Genomic DNA, 16,200 nt, shown 5'->3' with positions numbered 1-16,200 from the left:
AATTATTTGAAGGGAGGTTCATGCCCTTCCAGCAAAAGGAAGCTTTACACAAAACCTGAGTCCACAAACAAAGCCTTGTGCAAGACCACGGACACATGACGTTCTCTCCCCAATGGTGTGCAGCAGCTTTCCTAACACATCAGAGGAGCGTCAACCAATGGCAAACAGATGGAAAATCAGTGCCAGTTAACTGAATCACAACTGTATTCAAACAAGCTAGAGAACTTTCATTTCCAAACAAACAGCAGACAAGAAATTAATTCTGGGATCAAAGTACAAATGGTCAGTCCAGTGGCAAGCTAAATGTTAGTCATCAAAACAGCCCTGGTTTAAGGGAGGAGAACAAAGGGTGAAGATTTGGCCCTTTCAAAAAGAAAACACTACCACGTTTCAAAACTAGATGTTTCAGAATTGGGTATAATGAGATTCAGGTCAGGTGTGGTGCAAGGGGGTGGGGCAGATGTCAGCCGTGTGTGGATAGAAAGGTCCTGCGAAAAGAACATTGTGTAGAAGAACCCAGGGCAGGTCTCTAGGAAAAAAAAATCACAGCCTCAAAAGAGCTAAAGCGAGGTTCTTCAAATTAAACAAACCTGCTCCAGGGGATACAAGAAGAGCTTTTAAAACTGCTGCAAGGTTATTATTAATTTCTGCAGCACCTGAGAACAGTGTCTAAATATTTACTCCCATCCCACAAAAAGGCTAAAGGAGTGCTTTTCCAGCCTCCTGTTTCACACCCCATGCTACCGTTCTCCCAAGATGCAAGATGATGCATCACACCAAAACCTCCCACTGAGAGGGCAGAGTACTAGCTTCGTGACTGGCTCCAGCTTTCAATGCAGCACGGATGCCAAAAGCACAAAAAAGAAATGGCACAAAGAAGTAACTACAACAAAGCAGCCATGATATTCACCTGCTCAGATTCCTGGAATGTCACAGATCTTCAAATATCTGAGTTAACAGCATGAGGCTGACTTTCAGAAGACAAAAGAGAAAAAGAATATGATCCAAACACACCTTAATAGAATAAGAGAGCTCACAATGGAGGCACAGACCCTGTGTGTCTGATGTTGCATCAGACATACGTATATACAGGGGACACAGTCCCTGTCCTGAAGGAATTTCTAGTCCTAGGAAAGCTCTGATTTAAAAAAACAAAAACAAAAAACAAAAAACCAGAGGGGCCTGGCTGGCTTAGTCGGTTAAACGCCCAATTCCTGGTGATCTCAGCGTCCTGAGACTGAGCCCCACACTGGGCTCCGCACTCAAGTGCTGAATCTGCTTAAGACTTCCTCTCCTCTCCCTCTTTCCCTGCTCTCTCTCTCTCAAATAAATAATCTTTAAAAAAAAAAAAAAGAAAAGAAAAAGAAAAGAAAAGAAAGAACAAAAAAACAAACAAACAAAAACGTGGTAGTGTTAACCCCTTTCTACCAATGTAGAACCTCTATTCCACCTTCCCTGTGCCCTGGTTAAGTGAAGGAGGACTGTATGAACAACACAAGATGCTGATCAAAACCCAACAATAGCTCCATGTATTAAGCATATAATGTGGAAGACGGTGCATGAGATAAGAATATATCTTGGGGGGGGGGCGCCTGGGTGGCTCAGTGGGTTGGTTAAGCCTCTGCCTTCAGCTCAGGTCATGATCCCAGGGTCCTGGGATAGAGCCCCACATCAGGCTTTCTGCTCAGCAGGGAGCCTGCTTCCCCTGCACTCTCTGTGTGCTGCTCTGCCTACTTGTGATCTCTCTCTCTCTGTGTCAAAGACATAAATAAAATCTTAAAAAAAAAAAAAGAATATATCTTGGCCCATCTCTCTGTGATCATGTTCCATAAATCTGTTCCTTATGGTCAAGTCAGGATTCTCTGCAGCTCTCCACTCCTTGCCGCAACAGATGTCCACTACAGTGAAGCAGTTTAGAATGACGACCCCACAGCAGGGCTGTCTCTGCATGGGCTCAGCCCAGGGGACATCCTGAAACTTTTTTTTAAATTAGAGGGCCCCCGTGACCACTCACCTCTGAACACATAAATAATCCATTAGTCTAACAGCAACAGAAAAATTTACATTGTAGCAACATTTATAATACTGAAAATCTAAAAATTCAAATGTCTAAGAATTGGGCAGGAGTTAAGTAAGTAATGACATATTCAAATGATGGAATATAATAAAGGTATTTAAATGTTTTTAATGTCATGAAAAATGCTTATGATAAATGTTAAGCAAAACAATAATGATAAAAAATTATTATGGAATAAGTACAAGTAAAAAAAAATGGATGATAGGGATTATGTGAAATATCTTCTCCAACATTATATTTTTTCACATCCCAAAGATTTTCTCCCCAAATTTTTTCACAAAGATTGTTTTCACAAAAAGCGTGCACTTTTTTTTAAGATTTTATTTATCTATTTATTTATGAGAGAGAGGTCAGAGGTGGGGGGAGGGGATAGGGACAAGCAGATTCTGCTGAGCACCGTGCATAGGGCCCGAAGGGGTGACGGGGTGGGGTCAGGGGGTGAGGGGTGTTTGATCCCACACCTGAGATCATGACCTGAGCCAAAATTAAGAGTCAGCTGCCCAACCTACCGAGCCACCCAAGCACCACAAAGTACTTTTTTTTTTTTTTTTAAGATTTTATTTATTTATTTGACACAGAGAGAGAACACAAGCAGGGGGAGCGAGAGAGGGAGAAGCAGGCTTCCAGCCAAGTAGGGAACCCAATGCAGGGCTCGATGTGGGACTCGATCCCAGGACACTGGGATCCCAGGACACCGAGCTAAAGGCAGACGCTTAACTGACTGAGCCACCTGGGTGCACCCGAAGTGTTTTTTAAAGAAATAGCATTTAATAACGTTTAGCTAATAAGCGTATGGGCGCTCACACCTCCCCACTCACCAATATCCCACAAGACAAAAAAAATAACTGGCCTATGGTAATGAATCTTTTCTCTTCCTCCAATGTATTAAGAAGCCTAATGAAACTGAGCCCTATTTTTACTCTGCCCACAGCATGGTCCCTTGATCTGAGTCACTTGTGTCAGACTTCTGTGCAGAAACTAGGCTCAGAACAAAGTCAGAAAGCTCAGAGGAACTGCTTTGGAATCTTCCTTCAGTGCTACTTTAATAATTCTTCCCTTCTCTCACCTACAAGCTGGATGTTAACACAGCACTCGCACTTCAGGAAAGAGTTTTTCCCACAGTTTTCCTCACTCTGAAACAGTTCCTCTAACCAAACTTCTCAGGCCTACCTTCAGAGAGACAGGGTCTCCGGTTCCAAATAGCTGTTCTTTCAACAAATGTGTTTTCAACATAGCAGAAGTGCCTGAATCTTTTCACTTTTTCCTTCTCAATCAGCTGTCACACTTAAATTTGTTTCCGTTAACTGTGCTGTTTATTGCTATTTTGAATAAAAGCATCATGGTAAGAACAGGGGATTTCCTTCCTATTTCTCACTGAAGGGCTTGTGCTGGTTATGACCCAAGTGGTAAAGTATCCATAAGAAGATGACAGCACCCTCTCCTCTGAGAGCTTCAGAATGCAGCCTAAGATGTTACCGGCTCACACAGGAAATTCTGTAAGAAATTATTTTTTGAAAGCATAAGAAGGAAAGCAACCATCTAAACAATATTAATATAAAATGTTTAACTCAAGGCTTGAAACACCAGAGAACTCATTTCTAACTCTACACATGGGGGGACTTCCAGTAAGGCAAGGAAAGAGGAAGAAGCTGAACAACAAAATGTACTTTCAGTGCACTTCAGGAAGTAACGCTGTTGGATTAATAGCAATAAACCCCAGTCTAAAGATGTAAGCTCTGTGGTAGAGGGGGATTTTACGGTCTTACCAACACTAGCTGGGAAAAACAGCATGTTAGTTTGGAAAAAAAAGAAAAGGTGCTCTATTTCCTCAAATCACGCTAGGCCAGGCTTATCGACTATAGCTGAGAAGAGGTTTGCGTTACTCCTGTATCTGCCTTATTATTTTCGACACATCATAAAAAGAGAACATTACACATTTATTTTTTGGGTGAGGAGAAAGGACATGGAGCCGGAGGGATCCAATTCTCATTGTTTCAGATTAAGAAATTTCTTTTTGAAAGTCCTAACTTGAAATTTTTGAAAAATCAACATTCTCCAGTTGGGCTTATGAAATCCAAAACTTCCTAAATAAACTGTATCCTACATGCATTTAAAAGCACCAGAACACACAGAGGAAATATGCAGACTTGGAGGGGGGCAGGGCTATGGTCGACAAAAATGGTCGGAGAACTACTTAACATTACTTGAAGATGAAAAGCAGCAGCAATATTAAAATCTTATTACTACCCACTGGTACGTTACAAAGGTGGGATTCCAGAGCAAGTTTTGGCCACACATGAGGGAGGGTGAGGGGAAGGCGCGGGGCAGAGGAATGTTGGACAAACTAAAGACAACCGCCTGGGCAGCCTTACACTGATGGATGGCCACAGCTGAAGGCAGATTTGGCTCATCTCTGGGGTTTTCCACTGGGAAGTGGCCTGCAGTTCAGCCATCAATGGACCAGCATCCACAACGCCTGTGGGGAAATACAGGAGCCAGAAAAGTGGGGTAGGGAAGGAGAAAGTTTGGAAAACGGAAGAGTCAAATACAGTAGCAAAATGTTGTAATTATTAAACATGAAGCTTCAAAAATGCAGATGTACCTCTTAAATTGAAATGAACTGGCTGAAAAGAACTGGTACTCTGGGAAGCAGTCTGATATGTTTTTTAGAACCAAATTACTTTTTAATTATATCTGTGAATTATACCTGCCAAGAAGAAATTAATTTTTGGAGGAAAGAGGAAAAACAATGAAACCTATGCAATTTTTACAGACGGTAACTTTACTCAGAGTCCCCTACCCATGGCCTCTGTGGAAAATAACAGCCTAAGAAGAAACATACTCACACTCCACTGAAAACCTTCGCTGGCCTACTTCCACCAATTCCATTAATATAGCAGGGGCCCAAAGGCAGGTGACCTGATTGACAAAAAAAATGCCCTTCGACAAAGTGCCAAACTTCTATCATGTAACTCATTAAACACTTTATAATGAAAAAGAAAACTACCAGCAATAACTTGGGAAGCTTGGCCTTTAAATGGAGCAGCAGCAACCTTCCTTATAAAACAAAAAATACTTTTCAGGTCCAGAAGAAAGTTAATCAGTGGTCTCAACTCCCTCCCCTAGTGCTAACCTCTCTGAAGCCATGGGGGAAAAACCCCAGACAAACCAATAAGACCAGTTAAAATGATATGTGGCATAAGAAAAGTTAGCTCTACTATAATTTCTGTAACTGTCAAGGCAAGTCTAATCTGTACCATGAGGCTACCATCCTCAAAACTCTCTTTGTACATCTTACGTGTTGATTCAAGTCTTTCAGTTGTAGATGGGACAAGCTCAATGTATGTGTGTACATACACATATGTACACGTGTACACACACACACACACACATACAATCATGCCCAAGGCATCCCAGGATCAGGAAACTTATTTCCTGAGTAACCAAACTGATAAACTGCTCCTGGAAGATTCAACAGAAGCCAATTTTCCTAGACACACATCCTAATTATTTAGGCAATGACTGAGTCGTTACATTACTTCCTCGGACTAATTATTACTTGAGCAACAGTTAAGATTCCTTAGAAGCACAAAGGTTGTATCTGCCTAAAAACCCTTATCTCTCATTCAAAATAACTCAACTATTTACCTACAAGGAAGAAGAATTACATCTTGGGAGATTTTTTTAAGTGCCTTTGTGCCTCAGCCTGTCTCCACTTGGATCCTACCTTGTTCCATTCCATCAGTGGGAGCTACAGCTCCCAGGCTCTCTTGCCAACCAATTTTTGGGTAAGTTCCATCAATAGGAGGTAACAGATAAGGGTAAGATAGAGGAGGAGGAGGAGGAGGGAAGCCAGGGTAATGCTCTCTTAATAGAGTCACAGCTCCTGCTGCCACCAAACAGCTTTTCTTTCCATGCTTCTAGCTCGTACCAGATAGCTCAGACTTCTAGCCTTTGGTGACATCAACACCTTCTAATTTCCTTAAAAGCACACTAGCTCCCAGGTGTTGCTAATCTCTGGGTTGCCTCACCAGGCCATTTACCTTCTAAGTTCTTACATCATCCATGTAACCTAGTCTGTATATTAAATCCCTCTGCTTGGGGCACCTAGGTGGCTCAGTCAGTTAAGCATCTGCCTTCAGCTCAGGTCATGATCCCAGGTTCTGGGAAGGAGCCCCACATCAGGCTCCCTGTTCAGTGGGGAGCCTGCTTCTCCCTCTCCTCCCCACTCCTGCTCACGCTCTCTCTCTCTCAAATAAATAAATAAATAAACAAATCTTTTTTTTAAAAAACTCCCTCTGCTTGTACTATCTACAGTGGGGTTTGTTTCTCAGCTAGGTCCCTGACTTGAAAATATGTTTAAAAACTTGGGTTTCTTAAGAATTAAACAAATATTCAGATAACCTGTTTAAGATTTCTTATAAAAAAACAAATGATTTATAGATGGCAAGATCAATTCATTCATTCAAACACATACTTACTAAGAGCTCCATCTATACCAAGCACTACTCTTAAGTGTTGGGAATACTTTGGTGAACAGGCACAATCACCCTATCCTCATGGAGCTTACATTCTAGTAGACACGTTAACAGTGGCACAGTATAATTTTTCAAAAATTTATCAATATAGGAATATTTCTTTAACAATAGAGGAATTTGGTAAAAAGTGAATTAACCTTAAGGTGTTCTACTCTACATAGATTTGATTCCTACCTTTTCAGTGTGGTAAGCTGAACTGTCACAGAACTTCTTCAAAATTAGTATCTACTTAAACTGGCCACTTGCTCAAACAGAAGTACAACTGTGATAAGGATTTAAGCAGACACAATAACAGAAGTTAGGTACTGTATGCTTAGAATGTAAAACATATGTGTGTTCTATGCAGATTACTGCTTGGCATCTTTTCTACAGCGGATATTTGGAGGAGTTGAGTCTGAGTCCATTTAACAAGTCAGTTTGTCCCTTGGCTGTGGCATAGGGGGCATCCATCAACATAACATACAGAGCCAGCTGCAATGTGCATCATGAGTAAAGTGCAGCAGTCATTAATTGCATGACATCATTTTTAAGACAGAATTTTCAGGCAGAAGAATAGAAACAGACAATGACTCATATGGTGAACAGTTAGTTATATAGACAACTGTGCCCAAGAAAGCTGCCACCTACATGTCATAATGACATCAGATGAAAAATGCACAAAGTAGTTTTCTGATTTATTGGAAAGCAATAGGTTTGCTGAAAAGGATACTGAGATATCAAGCTGCAGCTACCTGCTTACACTTCCTGAGCACCAAGCAACCGAGAGCACACATCAAATATTCAGCACTCTTAGACCACTAGAGTATATAAGCGCGCTCAGCCTCAAAAAACTCAGGGTCAACTCAGAAATGACATAATAGCTACTGCTGGCATTTCACTAGACTTTTGTAAGATAATTTAATGTACTCATGTACAGTTCCATGTTGGTCTTGTGGGCACAATACTGAAATCTTTCTTCTACTCATCAGTTAGGAAACATTTCATGTCTGCAATGGTTGTAATTTCATTTGAGTAGCAGGTAGACTTCGAATAGTATGGGGTTCTTACACAACATAGAGTCTAAAGCATATTCATAATCTCAGTAATACATAGGAAATGAACGACAGGGCTAGGATTTTAACCTTATAGGTCCCTGCCTAACTTTATCCCTTGCCGTGACCCAAGATGTAGTTAAAATACACGAGAGAATCCCACCCCCCAACACACACATTCAATACCTTAGAGGCTTTGCACATTCTGTTTCCTCTGCTTAGAAAGCCAAGTTCCCTAAAATCACCTGGCAAAGTCATGCTTATCATTCAAGACAGCCTACTTGTCTCTTTGAAGCCATAACTTCCTGAGGCAGACTTGTTTGCTTTCTCCAGAGCTTTCAATTCTCCCTGCACACAAGGCCATCATGATAATACCACATTGCATCATTTATCAGTTTACACATCTGCTTCCCCATTCAATTGTATGATCCTTTGGACCAAAGACAGGATCTCTGAATCTACTACATATCCTCATACGGTGTCTGACACAAAGTAAGTGCTTAATATTTTCAGAATGAATATATATAGTGTGGGATTGCAGGCTTGCAGAGTTCCCCCTAGATGATAAGGCATTTTTTATTCTCTATTCCACTGCCACAGAATGATATTTAAAGGACAAGGAGAACAAACAGGAAGGTATCTCCCAGGGAACAGGCTTAACAAGTTGATATTAAAAGACAATCTAATGAGGACTTTGATAAATTACTTTCAGTGTAACTGTGTCAACCTAACCATGACTGTTTGAGTTAAGGTGCATTAGCTGTAAAAACCCAGAAAAGCTATTTAATCTTCACTGGAGAAGGGTGTTTACAACTAGAGATGGACACAAAACTTCTGTTGTCCAAATCTGATGGAATTTTTTATTTAATCTCTCAAGAGGTGCCACAGATAGAGGTAAAATAATTAAAAATTGACAGGAAAGTTCATGTTCTAAGGAATACTATTTAACAAGCAATGACTTAGCTATCTATCAACACGAAACAAATATAAAGCAAAGCTAGAGATTAATTTACTGGAGTTAAAATTTAGGACTACTGTAGAAAATTTCTACACAAAGATTCCCTGGTCTAATCTTTCATACAAGTTTAAAGAGTGAGGAAGCATCCAGAGTCCATCCTCAAGGGTACTATAAAGTCCATTTGCAAAAATGCCAGAACCCCCATATGTAGGAGATGGTTTTGGCTTAAAAACTAGGGAATTATTGGGTGAGTCATTCTAACCATGGCTTCCAGTAACCAGAGTATTTAAGGGAAGAGAGTCAGAGAGTGAAACAAATAAAACCAAGACAGAATAAATAAGACCAGCAATGGTGGTAATAAGCAATGCTTACATGTGTGTAACACTTTAGTTCCCAGGCACTTTCATTTTTCAAATGAGGAAAACTTAACTGAGAAAGTTCAGTGCAGTGCTGAAGGTCACAAAGCTAAAATAAACAGAGTGAAGGAGTTTAACTGGATGTTTCAACATCAAGTCGAAGGCCCCTTCCATTATTTTGCTTCTTTGCCACTTCAAAGGTGGGTTCATATGAGCTATGGATGAGCCTAGGACACTAAGATTCCTTCAACAAGAGCAGATGTTTCCAAATCACTTAGGCATATTTTTCAACTTAATCAAGATAACCTAGATAGAGCCTTAGAAAATCCCTTGAAAGAATGAAGAAAGCTCAACATGCATGGGGAGAACACTTTCATGCTTTCCACGTTATACTGCTGATTGAAAAATTCAAGGTGCCACGGACTGTGAATAATACACTACGTCTTGCATAAAAGCACTGCAAAAGAATATATTTAAATGTAGTTGTTTGCCTGCACATATATTCTTTCTTAAAAGTCCCCTAAGAAATTATCAAAAGTGGTTACTTCTAGGAAGGGAAAATGGTGGCTGGTGGCTAAGGGATCAGGAATAAGAACACAACTCTTCATTATACAATATTTACCTCGGGACCTTTTATATATTTTTTTAAGATTTTATTTATTCATCTGACAGAGAAAGAGATCACAAGTAGGCAGATAGGCAGGCAGAGAGAGAGGGGGAAGCAGGCTCCCTGCCGAGCAGCCAGCCTGATGTGGGGCTCCTTCCCAGGACCCTGAGATCATGATCTGAGCTGAAGGCAGAGGTTTAACCCACTGATCCAGCCAGGTGCCCCAACCTTTTATATTTTGAACACATGAAAGTGTTACCTTTTCCAAAAAGCAAATTTAAATCTTAGAGTATATAATGGAAATTGGAACAGAGGCAATGGTTTGGTAATTCAAGGTAAAACATTTCAGAGATAGGATGCAGCAGAAGGGAAAAGTACAAAATATTACAAAACTTCTGCCAAGCTCCAGAATTCCAGGTGGGGTTTCACAGACCAAAGTAAATATTCCACAAGACCATCAAATCTCTTCTATTTTAATTCTTTGCTCGTTAAAAAGCTCTCAATATTTTTAAATTTTTTATTTATTTAATTTTTTTTAACCAACTTTGGTACTGAGAAAGTAATATCCCAGTAGTGGACACTGGTATTCGGGTCATCAGAAAGATAGATCCTTACATGGTAAATAAGAGTGCCTAGTTTAAACCGGTCTCTGAAGAGGTTGATTAGGAGTTATTCCAGGCACACTGACAGAATATGCAACCGCAGAGCTGATGATTAAGCCTTGAACTAGTACAGCCTCACAAGGGTCTATCCAAAAATGAGACCCAGTCTAAACTAGGTAGAGTTACCACTTGACGTATCTGGAATTTTTAGTATGTTTGTCCTTTGTTCTATCACTACTTAAGTCAGTCCAAAAATTTACTCTAAAGGTCACAGTGTCTTTGGGTGATGAGGAAACCGTATCTTTGGGCCTAAAACTAAATCAAAGCACTTTTTCAAGGCAGTATCTAAGCAGCTTTATTTGCCACACAGGAGTTATTTCAGTGCCTTAGGGGTCCCAGAAACTGGTGTGTCTTACACTCAAAAGAGTTAAAAATCCCAGAATCAACAAAACTCATACTACGTAAAGACACGTGCTTGTTCTCTACTCTTGATGTTCACATTACATATTCAAAGATAGTAAGATCCTTAAACAAGTATAAGATTTTAAAAGAAGAGCCACTGCCAAAGGGTTATTTTAGAACATCAGAAAAATACTGCTCATATAGTCTATGGTCCAGGGCCTTATCATCTGATTTAATATTAATAGATTAGCAATCACTCATCACGTCCTGTACGATTAGCTCTCAATTTTCAAAGAAACAACATGAGACACAGAGATAAACTCAGATCCAAATCTCATTTTCCAAACCCAATAGTTTTTAAATACATTCTCCCACTACATGTATTTTTTACCAGAGCTAATAGGTAACTTAATCTGATAAGAGTGTCTTTTCCTTCTGTATGATCCAGTAGTTGTCTGTGTGATCATCACGATGACCAAAATTAGGGAAGAGGAGGAGGAAAATTAGTGAGAAGGGCTGAAAGTGTGGAAGGAGCTAGATAATATACAAACTGGGTAAACTAAGGCCTAAACAACATGCTATTTAACTGAACTGAAAGATGACTGACACCTTACCATTTCGTGTTTAATACAATGGCCGATTCACTGAAGCCACCAAGCCAAAATGTAAAACTAATTTTTGAAAAATCGTTTCAAGAACCAGGATTCTACCATTGACAGGGGTTAACAAAGTTTACAACCCAACAGTTACTAGTTCTCATCAAGAACTAACTAATATTTCATTATCTGATCCCCACTAATGCTATTGATAAAGAGCAATGGAAAATTTGGGGGAAGAAGTGATGAATCAAGCTCTCTCTTCCATATGCTGTATTTCACTGAAATATGAGTAAGTGTGAGTGGTAGGAGAAACAGAGAGTTGGGGGTAGTACTAATCATCAAAATGGCATCTGACTCCCCAAATGTAGCAATGTTCACTCTAGTGGGATGCTTCACTGTGACTCAAGATCTGTCAACTGAGGTCAAAGGGAATTTGAGTAAAGCCAGGAAATATACTCCTAAACTTTAAACTGAATCTTCCAAAAAGTCTAGGACGATATTTAACAAGACTCAACTATAAGAAATTAAACCTACTCAACATAAATGGATTCTAAAATATTTTTAAAGCAATTTCTCACTAAGCAAAAATGCAGGAAAGAAGTCTGGAGACATGCTTTCCTAAAAGTACATGCCATTTATTTATTGGCAGAGGACATTAAAACTACTAGATGTTTAAACCAATGTATCACTCCCCTGTTCTCCTTACATAATCTTTTTTCTTTCCAAAATAAAAGGTAATTACCCAAAGGCATCAATTACACATGTACTTCCTTTCCCAATATTGATAAACACAAATACATTTGAATCTTTGGTGTATACTATGCACCCAACATGCTGCATGGCAAATGACTGTGGCAAATCCACTGCATTATGAACAGAAGCAAACTAACAATAGCTCCCAAAATATAACTATCCCCTTCTCTCCAAAGCGAAAAGAATTTTCCCAACTTCTCCAATTACATTCCAAAGAATTCAGAAAGAAAATAAGGAGACAAAATATTTACAGAAGTTTGTATCTATAAATTTTGAGTGCTAATAACCAAGCTTTCACTTATAACCCAGCTTTCTTATACTACTGATTTTTAATCAGATCAAATCCTGCATCTTGGAGGGCACAGCAAACAAAGACTAAATGGTTCTAACAATATACAGTGATCATTTTTCACCTTTGGAAGGGTAATGACCACGGAAGCAACAAATTTGATGCATCCCCTGCTTCCTTCTCTCCACTGATTAAACGAATCCTGCACTACAGCCACAATCTGCTAATTTCTGCCACCGCACAAACGCGCGCGCGCGCGCACACGCACGCACGCACACACACACACACACATATACGCGCGCGCGCGCACACACACACACGGCCTCCAACGCACTCCACGGCCAGGGCTAGGCTGTCTAGAAATCCGCACTGTGTCACTGCATAAGGCAGGTTCCCACTTCACACATCCAGGAAGAAGAAAGCCACCTATGCACTCTGTCAGATCTCAGCAAGACTGTAAAATGACAGAGGGAGCTGCTAAGCAGATAGCGGGCAGCAACAATCACCACCTCAAAAAATTATTTAAGCGGTTTTCCTGCCGTCATCTCACTTCCCTCCTCCTCCTCCCTCCTTCTCTTCCTCCCCCTCTCTCAGCCTCTTCCCGCGCCCCCCCCACCCGCCTACACACACACACACACACACACACACACTGCAGTTCATCCCCCCGTTTTGCAAGTGTAAGTCGGTGAGCTCTGGGCTGCCTCGGGAAAGACAATCGGCCCGGAACCCATTCGGAGCCCTAACATACAGACCTTCTCACCTGCACACCCCACGCCAATGCCACCCCCACCTCCACCGCTCTCCCGCCCCCCACCCCTCCCGCCAAGCACTCACACTCTCCCTCGCAGCCTCTCCCCACGCCGACCCCGGCGCCGCAGAACACCCAGCAGCCTCCTCAGTCAGAGGAGCACGCCTTACCATTTACCAGGATTCGGGAGGCCTAAGCTCCAGAAACCCCCTTCCCACCCAGGTCACCTCCCAGGCGCGGCGGGAGGCTGGACCCCTCGCCCGCCGGAAGGGATGCGCTACCTTTGGACTGGCAGTCCGCGCAGAACTTGTTATCCTCCTCCAGCAGCAGGTTGGCCAGGACCGCCTGGTACCGATCCACGTCCTTCACCGACTTGCCCGTCATGGCCAGGGTGCCGGCGGGGGCAGAGGGCGAAGCGCCCTGCCCGCCCCTAGGAACCTCTGCCTCAGTCGGGAGGTGTGGACTCCCGGTCCCCCGCCCAGGGGCACCTCCTGAGCGGGGCGGGAGGGGGGGAACCCCTCCTCTCGGGCCCGGCCCCGCGCCCCTTCTCTCGTCAGCCGCGCTCGCCCCCCACCCTGCAGCCCCTCAGTGCGGCGCCCCCTGGCGGGCTTAGGGAAAGGCCCGAGTCCAGAGGAGGGTGCCGGACTAGAGACCCTTAGCCCAGGCAAACGGAGCGCGCAGGGACGACCCCCCCCCGCGCCGGCCTGTCTGCGGGCCGTGAGTCCCGCGCCTCGGTTTCCCAGGCAGCTGCCGCCTGCTCAGCCACCACCTCGGCCGCCTACTTCCGGCAGCTCTTCCTCTCCACCTCCACCCAGCCCAGCCCGCGCATGCGCCCCGCCCCTACCGCGTCGCACAGGGCTCTTCCCTCGGTTCCGCCTCTCAGGAGCCAATCCGGGCAGAAGTGAGGGGCGGAGCTTGCGGTGGGCGGAGGGAGGAGTGGGCACGCCTCCTGCGTGTCCTTGGAAAAGAATGAATGGAGTGGGGGAAAGTGAAGGAAAACAACAATTAACATTCGCTGAGTTCTTACTAGGTGCCAGGCTCTGTGTTAAGCGCTTTATTAGAATTATCCCAATATAATCCTCAAAATGTCTCTATGAGTTAAATATTTATCGTTCTTATGTAACCTGAGGGTTGCAGCTACTCCAAAGTCATCCGTTTATTCTTTTCTTCAACAACCAAATGCAAGGCCAACCCCCCTAATCCAGGATAAGGGGGACAGCACGTCCTCCCCAAGTTTTCAGAGGATTCTGGTTACCTCTTGCTGCTCCCACTGAATTCTGGGTTCCTCTGTTCATTAGATTTCCTGCCGTCTTTAGACATTGTTTACCTGGTGCCTGGATACTTTCTTTCATTTCTTAAATCCTCCCCCAAACAGCGCAGTTTTGTGCAGCGGACTTTCACTGAAGGTTATTTGGAGGGTTGTGGTGAAGAGGAATGGTGATTACAGCAAAACACACAATAGAGAACTACTTGATTGACTAACATCAGTGTTCGGGGACTCCTGGATGGCTCAGTCAGTTAAGTGGCTGCCTTCGTTTAGGTCATGATCCCAGGATCCCGGGATCCAGTCTGGCATGGGACTCCTTGCTCAATGGGGAACCTGCTTCCCCTCTGCTTTCTGCTCCCCCTGCTTGTGCTCTCGCTCTCTCTCTCCTAAATAAATGAATAAATCTTTTAAAAAATAAAACTAGGGGCGCCTGGGTGGCTCAGTGGGTTAGGCCACTGCCTTCGGCTCAGGTCATGATCTCAGGGTCCTGGGATCGAGTCCCGCATCGGGCTCTCTGCTCAGCAGGGAGCCTGCTTCCTCCTCTCTCTCTGCCTACTTGTAATCTCTCTCTGTCAAATAAATAAATAAAATCTTTAAAAAAAAAAAATAAAAAATAAAAAATAAAACTAAAAAATATAAACATCCCCAAACCACCCTCACTACACAGAACTCCTCCACAAAAGTCCTTTTCTTGGAGCACCTGGGTGGCTCAGTTGGTTAAGTAGCTGACTTTTGATTTCAGCTCAGGTCATGATCTCAAGAGTCCTGAGACTATTGATCTCAAGAGTCCTGGGGCTCTGTGCTCAGCAGGGAGTCTGCCTGCTGTTTCTCTTTCTGCCCTTGCCCTCATTCACCCTCTCTCACTCTCTATCTCTAAAATAAATAAATCTTTAAAAAAAAAAAAAAAGTCCTTTTCTTTGGGGATTCACCTGCTCCCTGGAAATGTTTTCATTCGTTCATTTGTTCACTCAACAAATTGTTACTGAGAAACTCCTAAGTCTCAGGCACTGGGAAAGGGAACAACATAATCTAATTAATGGTTTTAAAAAGCTTACTCTGGCTGCCAGGGGAAGAATGGATCAGGGAAACTGATTAAGACCAGATGCTCATTCTCTCCAGTGAAAACTTCCCCTCCGTCTTTACTTTTTCCCAAGCCCAGGTTTCCCTCAAAACTTTCATCTCACCAGGGGAAAACCAAAATTTTCTATTACTTTATTAATCAAAATTATTTAATTCTCTGGTCTAAATCTCTTCCCTTCTTGTCATGCCTCAGAGACTTGACTTTCGTAAACACATAAGTTCATTAAGGTATTTTTCCTAAACAAAATCGTGGTTATTTTTCTAGAAGGAATTCTGCATTTCTCTTGAGCTAATTTTCTCAACCTGCAACCAGTTTGTAATCATTTTTCTTACTTTAACTTATTTAACGTTTCTGACTTAAACACGTGTTTTATAAATGAACAAACTGAGACTTAAACTAATGATCTAGTGAGTAGTAGAGCTGGGATTTTTAATTCAAATGTCTGTAATTTCAGAGCCATAGAACTTTCAGGTTTTGCTTATGTTATTTTTATAACCCTCAGAGAAACCCACTAAGAAAGGTATTACCATAATCATATTTCAAGAAATGATGAAACGGAGGCTCAAGCTGATGGAATGGAGGCTCAAGATTATTCAGTTAATTGTAGTAAATGTGCCTTAGTTTAATCCTCCTCATCTCCATCCCTTCACTATGCAAATAGACCTCCTGCCTTAGTTTAACCCTAGTTCAATTGGATTTTTCACTCTACTCTCTGGAGAGAGCTTTCTCAGTAGCAAATCTGATCAAATCATACCCTCCTGTTTAAAAATCCTTTAGTGACTCTCCATCACCTCTGACTGTGCCTCTCAAATTTTCCCATCTAGTGACAGACTCCATAGTCCTGTTACAGGACCAAAATGACTGGGTTTAAGTATTCATTCAACTTCACCTT

At 42.3% G+C, this 16,200-nt stretch overlaps 1 protein-coding gene across 1 annotated transcript in view; it reads right to left on the bottom strand.

Annotated features, from left to right (window-relative positions):
* SMAP2 (small ArfGAP2) overlaps window positions 1–13,783 on the bottom strand; it is a 46,398-nt gene extending 32,615 nt beyond the window's left edge. The window contains exon 1 of the mRNA XM_059374288.1: window positions 13,242–13,783. Within this exon, the coding sequence (XP_059230271.1) occupies window positions 13,242–13,344 (103 nt within the window). The 5' untranslated portion in view covers window positions 13,345–13,783. The remainder of the gene's footprint in view (window positions 1–13,241) is intronic.
* Window positions 13,784–16,200: the final 2,417 nt, after the last annotated feature.

This window comes from Mustela nigripes, chromosome 14, assembly GCF_022355385.1.
Source record: "Mustela nigripes isolate SB6536 chromosome 14, MUSNIG.SB6536, whole genome shotgun sequence".
Taxonomy (NCBI): domain Eukaryota; kingdom Metazoa; phylum Chordata; class Mammalia; order Carnivora; family Mustelidae; genus Mustela; species Mustela nigripes.
This window is presented reverse-complemented; position numbering and strand designations above follow the sequence as displayed.